Source organism: Manis javanica, chromosome 6 (assembly GCF_040802235.1).
Source record: "Manis javanica isolate MJ-LG chromosome 6, MJ_LKY, whole genome shotgun sequence".
NCBI lineage: Eukaryota > Metazoa > Chordata > Mammalia > Pholidota > Manidae > Manis > Manis javanica.
In genome coordinates, this window is record NC_133161.1 from 97249973 (window position 1) to 97275602 (window position 25630).

At 43.2% G+C, this 25630-nt stretch overlaps 1 protein-coding gene across 27 annotated transcripts in view; it reads right to left on the bottom strand.

Moving 5' to 3' along the window:
- Nucleotides 1–1237: 1237 nt before the first annotated feature.
- Nucleotides 1238–25630, bottom strand: part of COA1 (cytochrome c oxidase assembly factor 1) — a 116161-nt gene continuing 91768 nt past the window's right edge. For 12 of the 27 annotated variants that reach the window (XM_073239087.1, XM_073239084.1, XM_073239086.1 and 9 more), the window contains 8 exons: nucleotides 24100–24297; nucleotides 17007–17115; nucleotides 16871–16926; nucleotides 15965–16017; nucleotides 13843–13942; nucleotides 11636–11784; nucleotides 7955–8031; nucleotides 6689–7060 (listed from right to left, as the gene is read on the bottom strand). In XM_073239087.1, coding sequence (XP_073095188.1) covers nucleotides 6961–7060; nucleotides 7955–8031; nucleotides 11636–11784; nucleotides 13843–13942; nucleotides 15965–16017; nucleotides 16871–16877 — 486 coding nt within the window. In that variant the 5' untranslated portion in view covers nucleotides 16878–16926; nucleotides 17007–17115; nucleotides 24100–24297 and the 3' untranslated portion in view covers nucleotides 6689–6960. The other 15 variants (XM_073239101.1, XM_073239100.1, XM_073239104.1 and 12 more) reach the window with 7 other exon arrangements.

Genomic DNA, 25630 nt, shown 5'->3' on the forward strand with positions numbered 1-25630 from the left:
AAATCAAAGTCTTTAAAGTCTCTGTATTTTTTAAGTTACACAAAAAGACCTATTGGCTGAAATTCTGCAGAGACTGAGTACTGTAATTCTTTCTGCTAAATTGTCAGTAGTGATCTTGGGCAAATCTGGAGCCCATCAGATTCAAAACTCAGCATCAGGACTAGGACTAGGAACTCATTTCTTCATTCACTGACCCTTGCACTCAACAAGGGCAGCTTCCCCATAAAGCGTCACTTCTGGTGTCTGGAAGGTGACGCTGATGAAGCACATGGTAACGCAGGTTTCACAGTGGTTTGTGGTTACCTTGGGCTGATCTCTTGATGCCACCATGCTCTCATAGCCAACATCTATATTTGCAAGATGGGAGACTTGAGACATGGCTTGCTGGTGTAGTATTACAGTGGCAAAGAGGCTACTGGGCTACATAAAAACTGAGTCAATGGGGACCACACAAACTAGGATATAAATTAGCACAAAAATAATGCACTAAACATATGTAAAAGGTCACATTATTTTTCCCCAATTGGATGACAGTGACCAAATAATCTGGTACTTTCCTTCTTTGTGCTCCTTAATATTAAATAGTGGAATCTACGTACTATCTTTAGGGAAGACACCTAGGTTCATGTGGTAAATGGTGTAGATGATAATCGTGTAGGTTAAGAGATAACCTTTATGACAACCACTAACAGCAGTGAAAGAAATAAATGATTTATTCAAGCCTTTTTGAATGCTTTTTTACTGGTTAAAAAAAAAACCCCACAATATTCTAACAAACATCCCACAAGACTTCTACCTTTAGTGCAGTCTGAAGCCAACCATAGGGGAGGTCATAAATAATGACGGCTCTCCAAATGGGCCTCAGATCAAGGCCCGTGGACTGCCCCGGAACATCATACAAATACAGAACACTAATGTGTTCTCACAGCTTCAGCTTCTGCTCGTTTTCCCCATGGACAGTGAATTGTGTTTTCCAGATACACCCAATACAGAATACAATCATGTTTAATATTAAGATTTCAGCAAATAACTCTCAAATTCACTATGCTCTGCTTCCAAGTTCCTTCTTGGGGATCTGAGATTACGAGTTTTAACTCACGGTTTTAATTTTGCAATGGACTTAGCTGTCTTCCTTTATCCCGTGTTTAATAGATGCAGAAAACAACACTGTGTCTTTCCCTTTGAGATGCAAGTGGCCTTTAGATGTTTTCTTTTAACATTATCCTTCCTGATTATGACGTATCTTTCTTACCCTTAAATCATCCAGCTAAAATTGGGAAGAAATAAACCTGTTATATCTATATAAGTAATGAAATCTGCTTACCCCGCTTGATAAGGGGTTATTGAGTAAGCAAGTGTAGACTTTTTTGACATGTAGTTGGAATTTATTATTAATGGTATATTTTTAAATGCTTAAAGCTGTCTCCTTTTGTAAAAACAAAACAGCATGTTTCCAAAGTCAACTATAAAACAAAGTACCTTCAGGGAGGTACAGCTTTCCATCTCTGTTCCCTACCTATATCCCCTCATTATCTGTTGGCTTAAGGCAACTACTTTTACTGATTTTAGTCATGCTTCCACTGTTTCTTTTTGAAAATAGAATATATACATATAATCCTTTCCACAAGGAGACACCTCAGTTGTGTAGAAGTATCAAAGTTTATTTAACCAGTTTTCTGTTGATGGATATTTAGGTTATATTTGGGTTGTTCCAGTTTTTTGCTCTTACCAATAGTATTGCATTAAATAATCTTACATAAATGACATTTTGTATTTTTGCCTCTGTATCTTTGGAATAGTCTCAGATATAGGATGATCTGGGGGTCAAATGGCAAACTGTACTTGGCATTTCTCCAGATATTGTGAAATTCACAGGAATTACATCATTTCATGTCCCCACCAGCAACTTAAGAGTGCCTAATTCCCCATAGCCTATCAAGAAAACAGGTTCTCATATTCAGGGATTATTGCCCGTTTGTTGGAAAAGTGGTATCTTCCTGTAGCTTTAATTTTACATTCTTTTTAAGAGTGAGGTTGAGCACTTAAAAAACTATGTTTACGAGTATGTCTTTTCTGTGAACTGATTCATATGTTTTGCCCATTTTTCTATTGACTTACTACTGTCTGCTCAACTTTTGCTCTTACACTTTAGGGATGTTAAGTTCTGTGATCTAAATTGTAAATATTTTTTCCAGTTTAATATTTGCTTTTTGCTTTGCTTTCAGTATTTTTAGACATGCAGGATTTTTTTTAGTCAAAATTATCAATTTCCCCTATTTGTAGATAATGAATCATGGTTAGGAAAGTTTCTCCACTCCCAGATTATATTTTTCTGCTAGTACTTTAGATGGTTTCATTTTACATTTAGGTATTTGACGCAGTTGGACTTTGGTGAGTAATGGGCCCAATTTTATCTTTTTGCATGTAGCTATTAGGCTGTTCCAATATCAATTTCCCAGTGTCTTCCCCTCCTCCCCCAGTTTAGATGCTGCCTTTAGCATAACCAGAGTTCCTAATGCACTTGGCTATGCTTTTGTTTTCTGTAACACCTGTACCACCATGTCAGCTCTTGATGTGCCCATACTTCCTCACTTTATGTCTGGTTCAGACTGGCCCTGCCTCCTTCCTCTTCCTTTGCTCGTTTATTCTTCCAAATGAATTTATAGAGGGTTTAACTTTTAAAAATCCCTAGTATGTTTATTGATTAAATTGAATTCAGGGAGACCTGACACCTTTATGCTGAGGAATCTCACCACCGAGAACAGGCCGTCCATCTGTCCATTCTACCTCTATATCCTCCACTCGTGTTTTGGCACTTCGGTATGCCGGAGTTTCTCCCGAGTCGTTGGGGTTTGGGTTTGGCTGCTACAGACAGGGTCTGCTCACCATTATTTCTTCTAACTGGTTATTTGTCTATGTGAAGAGTATTGCTTCTACATATTAACCTTATAGCCTCTACCAAATACTTCGCAGTTTTCCAGATTAGTAATCGTATCTCTGTAGAATTGCTTCACTCTTCCCTTCTAATGTTTAGGCCTCTTGCTTTTTTATTTTTGCCTAATTGTGTTGGACACAATTCAGTATTAAATAATAGTGCATATTGTGCATTTGCTTCTGACTTCAGTGGAAAAATCCCTCATATTCCAACAGAGATGCTGATTTCTTACAAGCAGAAATACCTAATTCTCATTTAATTGACTGCTTTTAATGTGAATATTTAGTGAATTTATGTCAAATACTTTTCTGTACCTTAAAAATCATGTAATTTTCCTCCTCAGCTCCATTAATATGATAAACTGTTTAGTGGATTTCCTAATACTGAATCACCCTGCATTCCTAGAATAAAGCTCTCTCAGTCACTGTGAACAGGGAGGCTAGGTTACGCTGAAGTAAAAGTGGCCCCTAACCTTACAGGCATAAGGGTTTCTTTCTCGCTCATGCTACCTGTCCCACTATGGGTGAGCTGTAGCTCTGCTATACATCATCTTCCCTCCACGACCCTAGTCCCTGGAGCTGCTGCCATTTGGGACATTACTGATCTCAGGGAATAGAGAAGAGAGGACATGGTGAGCCAAAGGCTGACACTGAAACCTCCCCTCTAAGTTTTGCATGTCACTTCCGCTCACAGTTCACTGGCCAAAACAAATCATGGTCACACCCAAGTTCAACAAGGCAGGGAGGTATAATCTTCCCACAGAGAAGGGCACTGCAAGGGAGAGGCACCAAAAGACTTTGTGAAAAATAATACACTACTTACCATATCATGGGATTCGGTTTGCTAATATCTAGTATTTTTGTAACAATGTTTATGAGAGGCTTGGTCTATAGTTTCTCAATAAAAATTTGGAAGTAAAAAATTACTTTCTTATATTAAGACTGCAAGGTGACAATAACATGGTAGCTGAATTTTAGAAGTATTATAATTTGTGGTGGGAGAAAATTTCTGCCTTGAAGCTTTACTATTTAGTATAATAAAAGGTGCTTAATATTTCACATGTAATCTGTGATACACACCTGTGTCTGAGAGGCATGTTAATATTTTCATCTCCCACTTTTCTATGCCAGCTCATAAAGTGCCAGTTTTCCTGTACACATTCCTGACAGTACTTTGAATTAAGCAACTCTGCAGTCAGCTGACGGCCAAGCCTGGACTATGAGCAGGTTCCTAAGGAGGTGAGAGTCTTATAGGTGGAAAGTTTTCCTACCCCCTCCCACCTCCCTGACCCCCGCAAGCAAAAGGCCTCCTGTGTACACAGCACCTTTTGCCCAAGCATCTCAAAGAGCAGCATAAACATTGCCTCACCTGTAAGACAACTGGTATGTATTTATATTTTGCATACTGACAAACTGAAAACATGCAATGTTCAAGAGGCCTGAGGCTGCCTCAGAAGGCCCTCCAGAGCTCCTCCCTGACCTTCCCTCTGTGCCAGACAACACAGGCCACAATTTGTCAAGTTCTGGCTGTCTCATGATATGTAATTTATTTCCACTTCATCTTTGCTCTATGCAACTTGACCAAAACTGGGAGTAATAAAACCTTGACTTCTCAGGTATTATCAAATCTCTGGATTGGTGAATGGAGGACAGTTGGAGGGAAGAGGGGAAAAATGGACTAAATGACAGTAAAATTTGTGGTTTATTTTGAAGTCATACAGGGCTTGTCAGTACACATACAACAGTCTCTTAAACCTTCATTAACAGTAAAATTTACTCCAAAATCTATGATGACCACAAGCTGCATGCAAAATCCGAATGCTGCCATTCCCATTATGGCCAACCTACCTTTCTAGGGCTTTCTCGTACTCATCTTCAGCTAACCTCTACATTGGCCAATTGAAGATCTTATTTCTGAGGCATAGCTCACATTTCCTCCAGCCAAGGCCTTTTTTTATGTTGTTCTCTCTACTTGCAAGGCTCACCCTAGAAATCTCAGATTTCAAGGCCCATTGGGTCACCACTCCCACCTTACAGCCTCTTGGATTCCTCCTGACTGGTGTACCTCTTCTACGTCATGTTAGCACTGCTGCTTCAAACCCTTGGCACAGTATTGTAACACTGCAACTCTCACCACCCCAGCCCACTCAGCACACCGGCAGGCAAGCCACCTGGGGTGCGTGGAGACCACACTGCCGCTATAGCTAACAGCACCTGGGAGTCCTACTACCACTGGTTGGCTGTGGTATCTGATTTGTTGGCTGTGATCTCTCTTCTGCAGTCTTTATAATTCTTAACAATTCTATTAAGTCCTTTCTCTAGTGCCTGGGCTGTCTTTGCTATTACGGGGTGTGCTGGGGGTACTTGTTCAGACTCGGCTCAGGGTCACATCACAAGATGCCTTTTCCTCAGATGACGGTGTGCATTATCCCAGATGTCTTCCAGGCAGTTAACGGGAGTCAGTGCCAAGTCTCACTGGTTCCTGGATACACAGGAAGTGGGAGGCTGCAAATACACATCACTACTATGCTTCAGGAAAAGGAAAACCAATGTCTGCTGTAAGGACCAGGTTCTGGCCTGTTCACAATTACCCAAGGAGGCATTAACAAGTACATAGATGGAAGCAAACTTAACCTGAAGAAATGCCCCAATGGTGACTTTCAAACAGAAATCAAGGATCTTTTCACTACATAATACTAGTTCTTCAGAAAAGCCTCTGAATTAATACAAATTCTATACCAACAAAAATTGGCACTTGCTTTTACATCAGAACAGAGAGCTCACATAAGGCCCTGGTTTTCTGATTTGGCCTGAACAACAGAAAAAGGAGACACTGAAAGGAAGTAAAAGCTGTTGGAGAACATCAGATAGGAAGCACTGCATCAGCTGACACGCAGGCAAAAAGAGAGTCGTAGCTGGCAGAGCACAGGCCAGCGCAGACCGTGCACAGCGCCGGAGCAGTCATGTTCGAGGCCTGTACCGACCATAATACTGACCAATAAACACTGGCAAAAGTGCCCTCGGGGAGAGACTCTTTGCTGTGTAATCTATTCAAAGGACGTACATTTTTAAAGAATCAAACTCTAGAACAGAACGAACTTCCAGTAACTGAAGGTCTCATACTCCTCCAGCAAGTTTAAAGCTTATTATTTTCTGAGAGGCTTCTCTTTAAGCAACGTCAAGAAGCTAGGAAAAGAGCTCATGAGTGTCCTGCACTGTAGGCAGTCATCACTGCATTTAACCCTGATAACACTAAGAGAGTGAATGGGCTCTTCAAAGCTGAGGCACCAGATTTCTGGCTCCTGTGGGCTCTGGTGCTCAGAGAGAAGCCTTTCTAAGACTAGTAACACCTAAATGTATGAGGCGCTAACATGTGGTTTAGTTGTTTGGAAAGCAGAGGGGGGAAGGACCTGTTAGCTTTAGCCCAGCTTTCTGGTGTTAGTTTTACATGTGCTTATCTATACACAGAGATATTCTTAAGCTTTCAAAATGTTTGGATTAAAGTAGTTATTTTGCAAATCTTCAATCAGGCAGACAGCTGTGTCTAAAACAGAAGTAAGAAATAAAACAAAAGTGGAGCAAAAAAAATACGGCCAAGTGACAGCGTCCGTAGCTACACAACCTCAGGGTACAGTGACCAAACCAAAGCGCAGCCCCTTCTTGGCATTCTCAGGTTAACAGCTGAAACCCTCGCAGAGCTAACAGGAATTATGGGGAGGTTGTGGAGAGCAGAAAAGAGAGATGAGAACCAGCAAAAAATCAACAAACACTTTATTAATATTGATTCCTTCTATCTTGTGCTTTGCTTTCAGAGAACTTTCAAATAAATTCTTATAGTAAAAGTTTCATTTCTTTTTAATCTTAAAAAACTCACAATAGTTGTGGTCAAATTGGGATTATACCAAAATGACCATACGCCAGCACATACACCCCCCCTGGGGGCTGGAAAACTGGCTGCAGCCCTGGAGGGTCCGTGGTGATGAGGGAAGGCCATGCTTAGAGAAAGCTGGGTCTACTCCATCACCTCTACTCCTTTTTTACTTCATCACCATTCTCCCCACTCAGCTTGAACACAGGAATCTGCTGACCGTCCCTGAGCTCTAGGAAGACCTCCTGAAGATACCACCTGATAGAAACCAAAAGTACAGTCTCTTTAATCAAAGGAACAATGAGTGAAAAGACCTGGTCAAAAAGGGGAAAAAACAAGCTTTGGGAATGGCATCTCAAATTTTTTAAACACTAATTTATTATGTTTGAGCTATGTTAATATAGTTTTAACATTTTACTCTGGCCTCATACTTTAACCAGCATCACTGTCAAGGCAAGTTAAATATGAATGACTGGCAGGTGAATGGAAGGGGCATCAGGAACAAGAAGGAGCAGCTTGTTCCCCATTTTGTCTTCACACCACCCTCAGATCCTGGATGGAACTGGCCAGCCCCTCCTCTAACTCTCAGGGGCCAGGAAGTCCAGGGGGAGCCAGGTGGCAGCCTAAGGGTGCCTGCTCCTTTGGTCCTGGGGAATTAAAGCACCTCCTGGCCAAACAGCAAACATGTCTGAGAGAGGCTGCCCATGGGGAAAGTGAGTGAATGTAAGTATTGGCACCCAGACAAGAAAGCCAATTAATGAGGTGGAGAGCTACCCCATTAAAAGAATGTGATGAATAATTCTGGAACAGGAACCCACGCCTTTATTCATTTGTAATGACTGAGGCAGCAGTGTTATAAGCTGTAACACAGCATCAAATTATCTAGGTCAGGGAGACCCTGACCACTACAACTGTGAAGTTCTTCAATCTTCAGTAGCATAAGGACAGGACAACTCAGAACATGTTGGATTGAAAGGTCTGGACTGAGACTAAGAGCCAAGATGCGGACTTGCTGCTACGAAACTGTTCAAGCTTTGACAAACGGGTTCTCATACCACAATCATGTAATCAGAGCTGAAAACAGGACTCAGGATTGTTTCCATCAGAAAGTTCTCCTCCTGTTCCCCCCATTCCCACCCACCTTCCATATACCTCTTAAAGGGACCACTTCTGTATGAGCTGACATAGAGATGGCCCTCTGATTTGGAGCCAGAGACAGGAATCTTCAACTGGGGGTATAAAATGAGAGAGATAATTGGATGTAGTGTCTCCTCAAGAGATGACGAAACAGTGCTTTCTGTAGCTAACCCTATGAAACACGGTGACTGCCCACAGCATCTGGTTGGCTTCTAATTGGAGCCTAGCTGGAGAATTCACCTGATTTCCCATCTGGCTCCCTCCAAATGTCCTGCCCTCTTTGGGTGGTCAGGTGAGGTCAATGGCAGTCCTCCTATTTAGCAAGGAGACCACAGTGCACTGAGTACTTAAAATGATTATTCAAAATCCACTGTTAAAAGAAATATACAACAACATGGGTGAGTATAAAAAACATGCTAAGCAAAAGAGCCCTACGCAAGAGTATATAATGCATAATTCCATGGTCTACAACAGGCTGACCTCTGCTAGGAAAAAATACCAAAAAAGTGATGGCGTCTGGTAGGGCTGGGGGATGTGAGGGGGACCGGCCGGGCAGAGCAGGAGGGGACTGCGATGGGAACAAGCTGCAGCTAGAGCAGGGCCTGAGCTACACAGGTGTGAGCATTTGTTAAAATTAATCAGATAGGACACTTAAATTTGTACCTTTCGCAGAATACAAAAATTACCTCAAAAAAACAAAAAGAACCATAAATAAACATTACACTCTGGTTAGTGTACACTGCTTATGTGCTTAAATTATAGAGATGTCTGAAAACAGCAAGATGTGTTCATGGACAAACAGATGTGGCTAGACGAATAGGTGTGGAGTGAAGCCATCCAAGCCAAGTATCAATTGTAGAGTTCAAGTGACAGCATAAATTTTTTTATCTTTCTATGTGTTTGAAACTTTTCATAATAAAATAGAAAAGTAAAAGGGAAGAAATAAGGTCTACTGTTTAAAAGGGGAAGCTGTTGCCAGCAAACCAGTACACACTTTGACCTGGACCTTAAAGAATAGGCTTTAAGAAATGATGTGAGGGCTGGTTTGAGAAGGACAACCAGGAGCTTTTGGTCAGTTCTTAGTCACCGGGCACCATGGGCCAGGCTCACGCCACAGTGGGGGCTGCCCAGAAGCTGCCACGCCCCAAGCATGAGGACCTCAAAGCAAGCTGGTGGATGTCTGTTAATCCTCCTCCTTAGAAAAATAACGAATGCAATATTTTTGGTTTCTCAGTAAAAACTAAAACAGTTTGAGCCTTGTGAACGGGATGCAATGTGGTAACAAGGAAGCCCATCATCAGGCACCTCCCGGGGGGATGGCCAAAAGTACTTTCATGGGCTAAGAGATGGCCTATGTCACCCACTCCAAACTGCTACCAAGAGAAAGAACGGTTTTCATATATATACACACACATCTGTTTTCCAAAATTCTGTCTTGCATTTATTGAAACACACTTTAAAATGACACAAGCTTTGGGGTGGTGGCTCCATACCCTGAGTGGATAAGCAGTCACCTGGTCACACTAAAATGATTCTTCAGGGTTCCACTTTTGGAATCAAGCTACAGCTCTTCTCAGGGGATTATAAAATTAAGCAACAAAGCACACATTGAGCATCTCTGCATGTCAAAAGAAACAGAAAAAGAGGGCAGAGAAAAGGCAGAAGTAAGTAGGATTCTGGAGAATAGCACACATTCAGGGGCCAGTGTCTGAATTCTGGGCAGCTGGGCCTCCATGGGTGGGTGAGCCACTTTATGGGCTGGTTTCACCAGCTAGGCCTTACCAAAGAGGAAAGCAGGAATGCCTGGTAAACCAGTGTTGGTGGTTAGTACTTCACACATACATGGGGAAAAAATTTTCAGTAAGACAACTATATCATGAACAACACACGAATACCTCACCTCTGGACAAAATAATGGAACTACCAAGAGAGGACATGTGTGCATGCAGGCATTCCTCCTGACCGCAAAGGGGGAAGTGAGGAAGCCTAACAGAAGGTTAAGCACCCCATAAACTGAAGAGCAAGGACTGGGGCAACTGATGGCTCTGGAGCAGCAGACCTGAACTCCTGTCACTGGAGTCACGGCATCTAGCAGCATCAGCGGCTGGCCCCAGAAGCACAGCCAGCAGCATCCTGGGGCAACTCTGGGCCCCAAGCTGCCCTCCAGCGCCAGCAGGCATGGATGGGAGAAGACGGGCGAAAGTGACAGCTGACCTGACCAAGGGAGACGCCCCACCAAAACCACCACGGAGTCAACCACTCACGGGGCACCACATCCTGGAACTGCTGCTGCGCCAGACCGCCTTCCGTAAAGGTGCCTGCAGGATTCCCGTGTGTCACCACAGGCCCTGTGCTCTAAGCCGGCAGACACGGGGGACAGCCACACACGATCCTGGCCTTTCCCAGTTCTCAAGCTTGCGGGGAGCCAGCCAAGTGACCAGAGATGGGGAGGCATGTGGAGCCACACAATGGGCTGTGAGGTATTTGGTGACAGTGCATGTGGGGCCGTCTGACAGAGTGGGCCCTCCACACATGTCCACCCCTTCCCTGTGCTCCTCCTGGATTCTCTCTCTCACTTAATGGCACTGCCATCATCCACTCACCCGAGACCTTGGAGCTTCACCTCTGACCCACCATGCTCCTGCTCAAACTGGTAGCAAGTCCTATCACCTGGCCACAGTATCTGTCTCCTGGCTGCCACAACAGCCTCTGTACCCACTTCTCACTTCTCCAGGCCACAGCTCACACTGCTGCACACCTGCATGGCCGCACTGCTCTCCTCAAGGCGGCTCCTGGACCCAGGACCCAGGTGGGACCAAGCTGCATGAATTGACTTTCTTTCAAGAGCAGATCAAATACTTTAATCAGACTACTAGAGCATTCACTGTTTTGTAGTTAGAAAAAAATCCCAAACTATTTCAGTTAAAAATAAAAACAATAATAACCAAAAATAAACTAGGTCAGCTCACCTCATTCTTATACTCAAGACACGCCAGGGCATCTGCAGGCTGCAGGACCAAGCGGGCACCCTTCAGAGGAGAGGCCTCAGCCGCCAGCCGCCCCAGCCCACCTGCCTGGCTGCCCCTCCCTCGGCAGCTGGCTGCCAACCAGCCCCCCAGGGCCTCTACCACAGCATGTGCCTCACCATGTCTGCTTCTGGAGTTTTTAACTATGAACCCCCAAAAACCTTCTGCCTCTGTACTTCCCACACAGCTTAGACTCATGCTCCTAACTCAGTGTGTGCTCAGTTGTATTTGCTAAACAGAAGGACAAATGCAATTTATATTTGGGGCAGTGTAACATAAGACATTGCTGAGAAATGGGCTGCACTCCATGGAAGCAATGGAAATAAGCTTTAAAACTAAAGCTTAAAAAGTTGTTCACATTTGTGTGAGTGTTGACTGGCTGTAGATGTTATTTCAAGTTCAAAGCTGGAGTGCTGGCAAACTACCACTGGTCTTTTCTCTACACCGTCAATTCAGGATGGTACCCTGGGTCCAAACACTGCATTCCCTGCCACACTAAGAAATATATATGAAAATAACTTAATCAATAATGCTTTCCAGAAGATGATCAGTAAAAGCTAGTGGTATTCTTCCATCCCAATCCTCACTCCAAAGCTCTCTCCAATTTCAGCAGCCCCCTCCTTGACTTCAGTGGGCACCCACCCTGCAGCTGGCAGGGGGAGCATGTTACCTGAGCATCAGCAATGTCAACGAAGTTGTGCTTGTCAGTGAGCTGGAGAAAGTGAACGCTGAGAGGACAGCCCAGAGCCTCCAGTGCCTCGGGGTGGCTATGTAGCTGCTCCAATCCCAGCTGGTAGTAGGAAGCCCTGGAGAAAGTTTCTAAGAGGAAAAGACGGTGGTTACATTCACTTTTCTTTATTGAACTTGGTCAGGTAAACTCTCTCTAGAAAGCTAAGTGATACAATTCATATACATGGAAACAGAAGCAGAAGTGCAATTTAAGACTGGAAGACTAATTAGGGACCATTTACTCTAACCTGTCCACTTCAGAGACTCCAGAACCAGAGTGTGGAAAGCCAGCAGCTGTGGGGGTGCGGCAGACGCCCTCGGCGCGGAGCCTGGCCTTGATGGGCCTCATTTTTTGCATCTCTCATTCCCTGCCTCATTTCTTCATTTACGTGGTCTGATCAGATCTTCTGTAACTTCCCTTTCAGTTCTAAAGTCTTACAATCCCACGACTTGCTCAGTGACTCGGCAGGTCCGAGGCAGAGCTGGGGCCGGAACCTAGTCTCCTGACTTACACACACTGCTCCTCCTACTCAGATGAGGGTCCTGGTAAACCAGCATAAAACAGACCACAACAACAATAATAATAAAACCCTCAGGCCAAGAAAAAGGACATGAAAATGCTAACCGGTCCAGTTTACAGATTTAAGCCAACATTTCACGGAGATAAAGCTATAAAAGGCTCTCAGTCTCAGGAGCCCTTCTTGGCCCAAAGGCTACCAGGATCACCGAGAACCACCTCCTTGAAGGAGTAAGATATGAAAAGCTGGCCTAAGGAAAGAGAACAGCTGGGCTTTCCAGGGTTTTCGTTTGGCAACAAGGAAGAGCTTCCCTCCTACAGGCCTGGCCACAGCAATGGAAGGGAAAGGCAGCTTGTGCCTAGAAAGGCCAAGGACACCCCCCAGGGGGGCTGCAGGGGCCACTGCAGGAGGAACAGGAGCCGGCCACCACAGGGCTGGGGCCAGACTTCCATAGCAAGACACCGTTCGCAGTATTTCCTGTATCACAGGTCTCATTACCACAGGTTATGAGAGTTGTTTAATTTTAAAAAAAACCTCATGGACAGGCACTATTATCCTTCATCATATAAGATAGATAACTGAGGCCCAGGAAAGTGAGAAACTCCCCCCACAATGCCATGCAGCCAGTCAGGAGCCGGAGCCTGGATTCAGCCCAGGGTGGTTAGCTGCAGAGCCCGGCTGGGCTATCGGAAGGCCCCCACCTCCACTGGGGAAGCGTGGTCATCCCCACTGTGCCCTGCCCCTGTCCCTTCAGCAGCGAGGAGAGGAGAGAAGCTTGAGCTACTCCAATTATCTGAATTATTCTGATTTATTTCTGATATTCTGTATTATCCCTGGTAATGCTCATCCAAGGTCACCTCTAGACACAGGGCCCTCTGGGCTGACTGTGAAGGTGGGGAAGAATGGGTGGCAAGGACAGTGGGCTCTTTTTTCCTGTCTGTTGGTGACACTAGCATCCTGGAAGGGAGTGAGAATGCTGCGGAGTCAGGGTGAGGAGCCACACTGGGCAGCAGAAAGGATCTTCAAAGAAAGTCAGTCTACAAAAAACTGCTGCTACTTCACAACTAGTAGCACTGAAGTGACCTTGACCTTAAATATCCTGGCTGCTCACAGTAACTGTGACTTATCTTTACAAATTCAAATTTAGGTGCAGTGGGGCTAGAAGCAGCATCTGTCAGGACTCTGCCATTCTGGACTCTGCTTTTCTTTTCTACTCTCACCAATCTCTTGCTCAAGGTCCCTTCCTCCACTAAATCAACAGCACAGAATGGCAGGCAAACAGGCTGACCACACTTGAGAAACGGCCAGTTTCCCCCACCTGTGAACCATCTGGTATCTCCCCTCTTTTATATGGTCTCAGAAATCTTGACACATAAGCCCATCTTGCTTTTTACAAGGCTTCTTATGCAAACAAATCCTGGTCCTTTTATTTGCACTTGTGGCTCCAGGAAAAACTGGGATTACAGGATGAGGAAGCTATGACCAGTGGAATGATGTACTGGCTTCTAAAAACAGCCCTCTCCTCCTTTCTCTAACCTGCTAAAAGCATCTGAACTATCTCCTCTGACAGAGGAACAGGGACAAGAGTATGAGGAGGGGGTGGAGATGTGGGGGTTGGCTGGAAACTTACTCTGTATAAGGTAATATATGAGGGCCCAGGACCCGCCAGCCATCACACCGCTGAAAAGGATCAGTCTGCTCAGAGGCATTGGCATCCTGCTTCCTGGAGACTTAAAAACAAAAGATGCATATTTACTGTTAGATTCAGGTTTGTGCCAAGGGCCTCTGCCTGCCTGGACTGGGCCCCATGGGGAGAGGAAAGCTAAGGACGAAGCATGCCAGGAGGCAAGGCCACCTTCCCCATTTTCTTCCTTTCAGAATGCCAGTGCTGGTTCTGGAGCCAAAGAAAAAGGGCCTCCCAAGGGTGGCCTGCATCCAGGCCCCAGGCTGTGGGGGCGATGGCGGAGTACAGAGCAGGCTTTCAGCCCTGCTGTCCCTTCGGACAGAACCCGGCCTGCCTGCCAAGTCCCGCATGGCCAGGAAGCACAACCACTTTGTCCCATGCCGGCTGGTAAACAGGAAGATTTTCCTTTTGTGGCAGTAGCTGGTCTTACGAGCCTACGAATGGGCTGGAGTGGTCACTGGCTGCTTTCTTTCTTATAAAGAAAATGTCCCACCCCCTGGACAAGGCAAGTGTGGTCATGACTTTCAAGCTGAATGAACAGATGGAGAAGAGCCAGCTCTGCAAATCCAGAGCACCGTACCCACCCTGGCCTTACTCCTGTCCCCAAAGGCCTGCATGAGGCTAAGAGCAGCAGGTGGGCCTTGACGGCACCAATTATCCAGCTTCCTGGTGTCTGTTTCACTACTGCTCATACCCAGCCTGGGTCTTTCTGGAGCCCTGAAAGATACTTGGCCGTAACATAGATTAGGACAGTGGCGTAGATCAGGGTACCAATTCAAATGCCCACAGGGCCAGACGGGTCACATAACTGAGAGCAGACACTGAAAAGAGGAAAACATGGCCAAGGGCAGCTCCAGTGGGGCCCCAGCTAACTGTGGCCCCAGCAAGTCTGGTCAGATCTTTTAAGTTTTCCAGAGGTCTTTTATTTTGTTAAATTGCCCAAACTTTAAATGTTAACAACTCAAAAACAAAAACAAAACCCAACAAAATACATGAGTCAGATTCTTCCTGTGGGTCCCAGTTTGCTCTGACCACCCAAACTACATCAGGGGCAACCTCATCCTAGGTGAGAATTAGGTAAATTCTTCCATCTTTGCATTTCTCCAAACAGAAATGAGATTTTGGGCAGAGAGAGAAATTCCAGTTTAGATAAAGGAGAGATGACCATAAGTGTGTATGTCCCCATTTGCTAGATTTTATGTGCTTTTTCAGAAAACCAAGTCTTTGATATGACCTAAAGGGGTCCAAGGCACTGCTGTGCAGAAGAATAAAGATGATGCTAGTTCCTCCAGTGGCTGGACTATGAGTCAAGGTAAATAGATTTCCACTGTCTGCTTCTCCACCATCTAGAATACGAAGGGTAGTAACAACTGTCTGCCTACCATTTCTGAAACCTGAATGTAAATGAATCCCTAAAGGCCTGCTGGAGAAAGTTTCTCATGCACTGATAATTAAACACTCTTGGCCAGGGCTGAAGTTGACCAGATCTACTGAAATTACAGTGACTCCAGGTTTATGTACATAAAGGGTTTTGATCATTTCAGCGAATTAGAGTGAAGTTTTAGATAATCCTTATATTTTTATATATTCTTTTGTTCAACTAAGAAAAGATGGCTAAAGCCCCAAACAGATGTACTGCAGCTGCTGTGAGAGTTTTGGCTAGTGCTGGGCAGCATGTAAGAACACTTCAAAGGGGAGTGCAAAGTCAATTACAGTAATGTGATCTGGGAAAAGCTATGCAGTCTCATAATGAAAATGGTCAGAGCATCTCCAAAGAATGCATTAGTCAGATCTTACTAAATTTGCAGGCAAGCTCATCAGGGTGGGGCAGTGAGCATGAGTTTTGCAGAGCTTCCCACACGGCTGGAGTCTCAGAAGCCAGACCACAGGAGGGGTCAGAGGGGGTAACAATGCACAGCCACCCCTCTCGCAGGTGAATTTACAGCCGCAGTGAGCACTGAAGACCAGGAGAAACCTCCAACTGTTTAGTAAGCAAATTCCTCTACATTCCAACTTGAGCATAAACCCGGCGGGTTTAACAGGGGGCTGGTCCCGGTTCATTCATTACCTTTTGCCACCTCATAGCACAGCTTTCTTGAAAATCATCAAAGGAAAGTTGCCCTGAAATTAGACAAAGATTTTACATTAAAATTATTTTTCAAATCAATTCTTTGTTTCCCAGTTTTATACAGCCAAGATTTATTACCAACCCAAGCTTTAGAACATAAGCAAGGGGTTAAGTTTAACCTCTAAAACAAGCTAGTCTGCAAAGGGCCATGGTTTTTCCCCACTTTTTCTTTTACCATATTAAGAAGAAAAAACAAAGCCTGCTGGTTTCCTGTCTGTGTGCTATGAACCTCTTGTTGCAGCGACCAGAAAACTGGTATGGGGGTTGGGGACACACAGCAGCAGGTGGGGACACACTGCAGCACACATAATCCTGGGCCCAGTCAGGCACCCACTGAGACAATATGCTATCATAAAGCTGTACAAGGACTAAAAAACAGCTCTTCAAAGTTGAAAGGAAACAATAGTGTATTAAATGTATACCCAGCCTATAGTAATATTGGTAATAGCTATTACATCTCTATCAGGCACACATAATGTGCCTGACACTATTATATATTACATATAATAATTCACTTAATTCTCTAATAATTACATGAAGTAGAAACTATTGTTATCAACCCCACTTTACAGAGTAAACTGAGGCACATAGAGATTAAATGACATGTGTGAAGTCATACAGATAAGTGTGTAAATGGTAGAACTGGGAGTCAGACCCAGGCAGTCTAGCTCTAGAGTCTGTACATTTAGCCATCATGATACACTGACTTAAAAATACCCACTGATTTCAGAAAGACAGGAATGTGTCTCTGCACTAAAATGTATTCATAACGTTCAGTGCACAAGGCCTGGTCAGGTATACCTTCACTAATGTTTTTCCTGACAAGAGTGTGACACTTATTTGTACCTTTCATTCTTTCATTTACCAAATGGTTGTCGACGGTCTGCTCTCATCAAACAGTTCTGAGGAGAACAGAGACAGTTCACAGTAATTGCAACACAGACAGATGTACAACTGTGCACCTGGGCAGGGCGATACTCACAGGGTAAACATCCTGAAATTGTATTTATGAAGATAGTTTTCCAACAGTTGGAAGTTTATTCAGTGTCTTGAAGAAGGGGTAGTTGCTTTTTTAATCTGCACAAAGGCACCTGGGGGCAAGCAGCAGCCTGGTTAGTGCACCCAGACACGTGCGCCAGGAGAGGAAGCAACACCCAGGAAGTGGTCCGCCCTGCCTGGAGGAGATCAGCAGAGGTTTCACAGCGGAAATTACTCTGAGCAGAGAAACACGAAGGAGGAACAGGAGAAAGGATTCAGATCAACGGAAATGACAGCAAAGGCAGAGAAGCAGAAATGAGAGCTGTGGGAAGACAGGAAGCACCAGGAGGAGAGCCCCAGGAAATCAGTCTGCAAATGGATGGAGATACTGCTAAGAAAGGCCATCTATACCTGAGCTGCCAGGCTCTACTCTGCAGGTGGGGAACTGCAGACGGGTGGAGAGGATGCAGCAAGACCTGCCAGGAGGCTTCCCCAACAGACAGCAAAGCCAAGAGCTGAGATCCACATAATAAGAGTGGATCAAAAGGATGGCTTCTTAAATATTTAAGATAGCTCTTATTTATGTGCTAATTTGTATACCAGCTCATTTTAAAAAGAGAAGAGAACTTTAGAAGATAAGAAAATAAATAGATGAAGAAATGAAGATAAGTGGTAAATAATTTTAAGGAAAGAAATACAGCTGGGATAAAGTTAGTGTACAAAATCACACACCCTCACACATAGGCATTTTCTGGAGGTGGCCACAGATTTGACACTGAGTTTCCCATCTATTCAGTGTAAAGGGAAACCTGAGCAGCTTCAAGAACCAGAGTATCTATGCAGTAATACACATCAGCAACTGAGGAGGTATACCACATCTAATAATACAGGAAGCCTGAGAAAGCTCGCTCCAGTGCATCATCAGAAAAGGATTCTCTGAAGTGCTGGTACTGCAAATAGTATCCCTAGAACTTTTCTTAAAGTTCACAACTTTCAGATGACTATTTTTTCATAACATCCCAGAATGAAAGTGACAATCACAGTCCAAGAAAGACCATAAACAGTTTTAGAAGCAGCCAAACCAGTGAGGACTCAGTAGGAAGTCTGATGGGCTACCTTGATTCAATGCAGAGATAAGGTGGTCCACAGGGAGGTCCTCCATGTGTCAAAGTGGGCTGAGGGGCTTGGCAAGAGGGGGTAAGCAAGGGATGCAGCCCCTGCCCCTTTTTAACCAGCTTCAGTTTACCTGCCCCATCAGCTGTCTGTTGAAGAGAATGTTCAGTAGCTCCCCCAACTTCACACACACACACACACACACACACACACACACACACACACACACTCAAAATAGGCGCTGTAGAGAACTAGAGATAGGCAAATTTTAGGCTATCTCCAGGAACGCTACATTTTAGAAGTATGCATTTGATAAGAATTTGGAATTTTAAAAATTTGATGTGAAAATCTGCAAGAAACTTCTATTAGTAGTGTAGTACTTTGCAAATTAAGGGAAGTTTTTTTTTTTTGCTGTTTTGCTTTACAGTTAACCAAGAAGAAAGGGCTGCAACCCATTTTGAAAATAAAGGTGCTTGTTACCTGCAGAAAGGTGGGACAAAGTACAGATAAGGTCTCTCCTCAAAGCAGTCCTAATACCTTTGTGCCAGTATCATACAGGCCCCCAATGGCTCATGAATTACAAACATTTTTCAAAGTACTCAATCCCTTTCTAGTGCCCAAGAGCAATCTGTCAGACACAAGCAAACCAGCTCAAGCTGGCACGGGGTTGAAGGCCCCCAACCAGATGAAAGAGGTCTGGAGGGCATATCACTCGGGGGATGAAAATAAGCTGCCAAAGGGTTTGGGCCAGGGAAAGGTGGAAGCAGTCTGGTGGTACAATCTCAATCTCAGCTGCACATCAGAGTCACCTGAAGAGCTTAAAACAAAAACAAAAACAAAAAAAACTCCAGATGTCCACACTATAACTCAACCTGATTAAAGTAGAATCTATGGAGTAGGAACCAGGCACTGGTGTTTTTTTAACCCCCTAGATGATCCTAATATTCAGCCAAGATTAGGAGCCCATGGTCTACAGGAACAAAGCAGAGAGAGTCAGCATAGGACCTAATTTTCAAAGGCTGATCAGCTGATCCTTTTGGGGCTCCTAGGAAGTTAGAGAACAGAAACAGCTACTCCTCCCTCCATGCTACACACACCACCCACCCCCACCATACCTTGAGAGATTCAGAGTCTATGGCAATAAATGGAGCAATCACTTCTTCCCAGGGTCCTGGCACTGGACAAGAGGCAGACCACCCTGGGAGCCACGTCAGACTGGGGAAGCCTCAAGTAGAGATTTGCCAGTCTCTGTGATAAAATCCAAGTTTATTAAGAGGTCACCTCAGGAGACCCTCAGAGCAACAATTATCCCAAAACGCAGCTGCGAAGGATGAACCAAATTACAGATAAAAAGCCTTCATTTTTCAGAGGCACGTTTCCCACCCTGTATCATTTCTGAAATCGGGCTATGTCTTATAAGCTGGGTCTATTTATTAAAGCAATTCTTTCTCTACATTACCACCCCCAAATTGTGACAGCCATGGTTCCATGGTTCATCTTAATACACAAGCAGCAGCGCATTCCAGGCAGCTGAAGCAGGAGCCAGGCCTCTCCGTGAGCTCAACCACACTCACACCCCATGGCTCCTCTCTGACTCTGGGCTCTACTAGAGCAGACCCGCTCCAGGCAAATCTGCCCACCTCCTTCATCTCCTCTGGAGGCACATGGCTTGCCTCCCTTGCCCCACATCTGAGTGACTACCACGGGACAGACGCAATGCAGGTATTTTATAGGCACCACCACTATTTCTTGTAATGACTATGAAAAGTAGGTCTGGATTTTTTGCTTTTTCAAACTAGCCTCAAGAAACTTGAGGCTTGAAGAAAGCCTCAAAAAACTTGGTTCTGAAACTTGCTCATGTCCACACAGCTATTCCACAGCAGAGCTATCTGCAACTGTGGGACCCTGGAGGTTGTGGTCTTTCCAGGGGGTGACAAAATCCGTGATACAGACAGTGGGTTTCTGAACAGTGGGCTTCTCATATGGGTGGTGCATGCTGTCCAAAAGCCCCCCGGAAGTTCACATGTGCCATCTTCAGAAGCAAACCACCACTCCTCTGGGAAGTAGTTTTAATCAGTGTATCCCCAAGTTATCATTTTAGGGGTCAAGACAAAACAAAGAAATATAAAATCTCCTTAGAGGAGGAGGCATCACTGAAGGACACAGTGCCCACTGCTCTTCCCAGCCGGAGGGTTACACAGCCTTCGAGCCTATAAAAAGATCACACCCTGGGGGGTGGGGATGGAGAACAATGTGTAAGAAATAGATGGACAAATTAAGGCAACAGAATTATAATCTGAGTGAAAGAATGATAAGGAACAAATAAAACCCAAAAGAGCAAAAAACAGAGAAAATAATGAGAATTTAAGAAAAAGTATGAGCAGCCAAATAAAAGAAACCAAACTGTAAAATAATGAAATGCACTATACAGGAGATAAGGGAGACTAAAAGGTTAACACCAGAAGACAAAAAGATAGAAACATTCAAGCATTTATAAAATATTGAGAAAAAATTTTAAAGATGTTTTCACCAAAAAATAAATAAATAAATATGTGAGATGATGGATTTATGGGTTTGTTAGTTAACTAGATGGGGAGAATCCTTTCACAGTGTGTACACACATCAAATCATCATAGTGTACACTTTAAATATCTTACAGTTTTATTTGTTAATTATATCTAAAAAAATGGGGGGGGAAAGTGATTATATTAAAATGAGGCCATTAGGGTAGAGCTCTACTCCAGTAGGACCAGTGCCCTTGTAAGAGGGCGTAGAGACGTTGAGGATGCACACACACAAAGCCATGTGAAGAGGCAAGAGGCCTCAGAAGAATCTACACTTGCCAACATTTTGACCTTGAGCTTCCAACCTCCAGGACTGCCAGAAAATATGTATCTTTGAGTAAGCCCTCCCCACAAATTTCAAAGAGTAAGCTCAGCATTTCAAAAATTAAGCATAAAACATTATTGCCAGCATTTTAACCCATTTCTGGCTCTGCAGTCTTACAATAACTGTATCTTCTGAAGGAAAAGCTTTGCGTGACCTTTCATCCATAACAGGCTAGTCACCAGGAAAGCACCCTGGCCTCTGGCACAAGTGACTTTCCCACTTGGTTAGCTGAGTTAAGCACACTAATAAAAGCCTATCCAAAAGCCTATCCAACATTCTTTCCATCTAAAGTATCTCAGGGCGACCACGACCACCTGGATAGAAGGTCCTGCTGCCAATAAAAAGGCTTTGTATTTTTTTTTAAGATTAATAAAATGTAAGATAACAAAAGACAATGTCTAGTTAAGCTACCAGCTCCTGCCATGAACTTACAACTTTCATTTAAGACATTTAAAACAAACCCCAGTGAAACACCTATAAAAACGCAAATAAGAAAAGACATAAAGTAGATCCTGTTTTCAACACTAATAATTTGTTAGAGTCTGGGAGAAATTTCTACTAACTGCAGTGTGAATTTCACTCCAAGAAATAAAATAATGTGGAAAAAGCAATGATTTGGACACATATATAATCTATAAAACGTTCCTGAAACATTAGTTGAGGATATATTACTACATTTTATCAAAATATAAACCCAATTCTCTAGAAGCAGTGGTATATTAAGACTGACAGCATATCCTGAGGCCAAGTAAATTAGTCAGGTATAAATAGTTATTGTTTATGTAGTTAAAAATGAATGAAAACACCTAGTACTTTTAAAAAAGAATGTATGCAATATTTAAATTTATAATATGGCATAAAATTCCAGATAATAACTAAATACAAGTATAATCATGCCAAAGGCTTCATTCATCCTGAGGTAAAAATACTACTTTAGTCTTAATTTTGATAGAGAAATTAAAAGAATTAAAAACATGATGCAAATTCATGAAAGGAAATAAAAGCAAAGATGCCTAGCTATATGTATAGTACCATATCAATTAAAATGATAAATGTGAAGGGCTTGACTCTCTCAGTATAGCAGGTAGGCTCCAAAGGCAGCCGTTGGTGAATCACACCTCGTGGCATTTACACCCTCTTGCATGAAACTGGGCTGGCTCCATGACTCACATCAATGAACAGAATGAGCCTGAACGAATTCCATGACAGTTCTGTGCCTCAACTTCAAGGAGGGTTGGCAGCTTCCACTTTATCACTCTTGGGAGTCCTAAGCTGCCATATAAGCAATACAGTTACTCTGCTGGAGGGACCACCTAAAGAGATCAGGAGAAGGCTACTTGGTGAGGAAGAGGCCTGCGACTAGACAGAGAGACAAACAGACATGCCCCACTGTCCCCAAATCCCAGTTGAGCCCAGCTATCCCTCCAAAGGCATTAGCCATGGGAATGCACCTGCATGGATATTCTAGTCTAGGTGAGCCACCAGGTGACTGTATATCCACAGAGCAGAAAAACCATCCACTTGTTCAACCATGAGAGTTAAAATGATATTAGCTTGAAGCCACAAACTTTTGAGATGGTTTGTTATGCAACAATAGAAAACCAAACACCTTTTAGAATCTTTTCTGAAAGTATTTTTAAAAACCCTCTTTAAAATATATGTTACGTGTAAGATCAACAATGTAAAAAGTAATCAAAGGCTTAAAAATACTTGACATATTCAAACAAAAAGAGTAGAAATATTCAGAGTAGAATTCGAGGCAAAAAGTATTCCATTGAGACACAGACAAAAAAATAATAGTTATGAACATTAGTAGCAAAGAATATAACATTAAAATATACAACCCCAAAACCACTAGAAATATAAGAAAAAAATTAAACACAACCATCCTAGGAGACCAAAATGTCGTTTTCCCATCTTTAACAAATAAACACCATCAAGAACCGAATTTGAAACTTCTTTTTACGTTGGCAAGATTCAGCATGTCTTTGTGTGTCTGTGTGTACATGTATCTGTGGATAAATATCTGAACACTCAAGACATCCAGTGTCTAGCAGGCAGCACTTTAAACATAAGGCTTTGTGGCCTGACAAAGTCGTTCTGTTCACACTATCCAGCTCTGTGACTACTTCCTGGAGAATAAATCTGTACAGCTCTTGAGAGAACAAAGCAAGTATAGATCAGCAATTATGATCTTAAACCATTCATATGAACCACAGTGGTAATTTATCTCATGCAAGTGGTTAAATATTACCCCTAATTTTAAAATTAAAATGGCAAAATTTTGAAATTGAGCTTCAAATAGGGAGATGGAAGAATTTAAACCAGCTTAATGCCATTTTCAATAAAATTAACTAAAAATGCCAACAGTTATTATCCATTCATTCAATCAACAAATATTTCTTAACTGCATCCAAATGCTATGATGCCCTGGAAATACAGCAGAAAACAAAACAGGTTGTTTGTGACCTTACACCACAGTGGGAGGAAACAAATAATAAAAAATAAGATTATCTTAGTGATAAATACTTTGGAAAAAATGGAATGTTAAGAGAATGAGAAGACAAACCCAGATTGGGAGAAAATATTTGCAAAGACACATCTGATAAAAGACTGTTATCCAAAATATAAAAGGAACTCATAAAACTCAACAATAAACAACCTAATTAAAAATGGGGGAAAAACTGAACAAACATCTCACCAATGAAGATATACAGATGGCATATAAGCATATGAAAAGATAACCAATATCATCTATCACTAGGGGGCTGAAAATTAAAACAAGACACCATTATGCACCTACTTCTAGAAGCACTAAAATCTACAACGCTGACAACACCAAATATTGAATGTGGAGTAACCACTGCCACTGGGGAAGCAAAACAGCACATCCACTGTGAGAAAGCAGTTTGGCAGCTGCTTAGAAAACTACCTACCTACCCTCCTACATGCTAAAATATGAAAGGGACAAAGCAATTTTAACTGTTGGGGAAGGGAAGGGCTTCCTCCCAAGACCTGAGCTGGGACTGAAGGGATAATTTGAAAACCAGGGGAAAGGCAAGGAAAGCAGTCTAAGGCCCTGAGGAAGCCACCACCTTGGAATGTTCAAGAAGCAGAAAGCAGGCCAGTGTGGTGAGTGAGGGTGGGGGTGGGTGGTGGCCAGTGTCTTCATCACGCAGATCTTTTCAGGGTATCACACAGAGAGTTTGGATTCTACTGCATACTAAGAGAATTTGCTGAAGGTTTCCATCAGGGGATGACACAGTCTGGCTTGCTTTTTTTTAAAGATTTTCCTAGATGGGGCAAGGACAGAAGCATGAAGTACAGTTACCTCCTTACAAATATTTAAAGCATTCAAAAGTACCATGCAATTATAATTTAGAAATTATAGAATCTTAGTAAAAAGCTTTAAACAATTGACTATGACTTCTAAATCGTCTCATGTTTGAACAAAAAACATTTCAAGGCCAGTCTCTTGCAGATTTGAAAACACAGCAAGAAGATACTCATTTTTTCTGACATCAAAAACTTCATATAATGGACTCTGATACATAACCATTTTGCACGTGAACATAGGTAAGCAACCTCTATTAAACTTTTACTTCAGCATTTCTTTTAAAAGCCTCCATTTTTAGAAAAAAAAACTATTTAGAAAAATAAAACAAAATTTGCTATCAGTGGTTAGATTTGGAACCTGGGAGGTTTGTGGTTGGCTGTACCCTCCCTGAAACCCTTGTTTTACTTTCACAGATTTAACTTTCCACCTGCTCTCCTTTTACCTCTCTGGCCAGCCCTCTAAGTTCCTTATCGCAATCTGTACTCCTCTGTCTGTTCTACATTCTCCCTCATTCTACGCTATGGCCTGAACTGTGTCCTCCCACCCCTGCCACAGAATTCATATGTTGAAGCCCTATATATCCAGTACTTCAGAATATAACTTTGAAGATAAGGTCTTTTAAGAGGTAGTTAAGTTAAAAATGAGGTCTTCAGGTAGGCCATTATCCACTTATAAGAGGAAATTTGGACAGACATGCAGGGTGAAGGAAAGACCACAAAAAGGGAAGGTGGCCGTCTGCCAGCAAAGGAGAGAGGCCTCAGAAGCCAGACATGACAACACCATCTAACCCCCAGAATTCTGAAGAAATCAATTTCTGTTGTTGAAGTCACCCAGTCTGTTGGATTTGTTGTGACATAGCCTCTTCTGCCCCCACCCCATTCTTCCCCTGAGATCTTCCTCAAAGGCTTGAGTTTGGGTCTACTCAGATGAATCTCCAAGCTCTATTCCGAGGCCAGACATCCCCTTTGTACCTTAAACTACATCTCTTACTTGCACACATCCCCCAGTGACCTCCTTCCCCCACCCTCCTCTACCCTGCGCCAGCTTCTCCCCTTCCTTCATCACCAACTGTGGTGCATGGAACCAAATCCAGGGGCCTAAATAAACCTGGGAGTCATTTCATGGAAACAAAAGTAACTACCATATATTCACAAAACATGTAAGAGCTCTACATGCATCTTCTCACAGCAACTAGAACTTCCATCTACTGCTGGTGGAGTGTACATTAGTAAAAACACCATGGGAAACTGGTCGCTATCTACTAAAGTGTATGTGTTCATACCCAATAA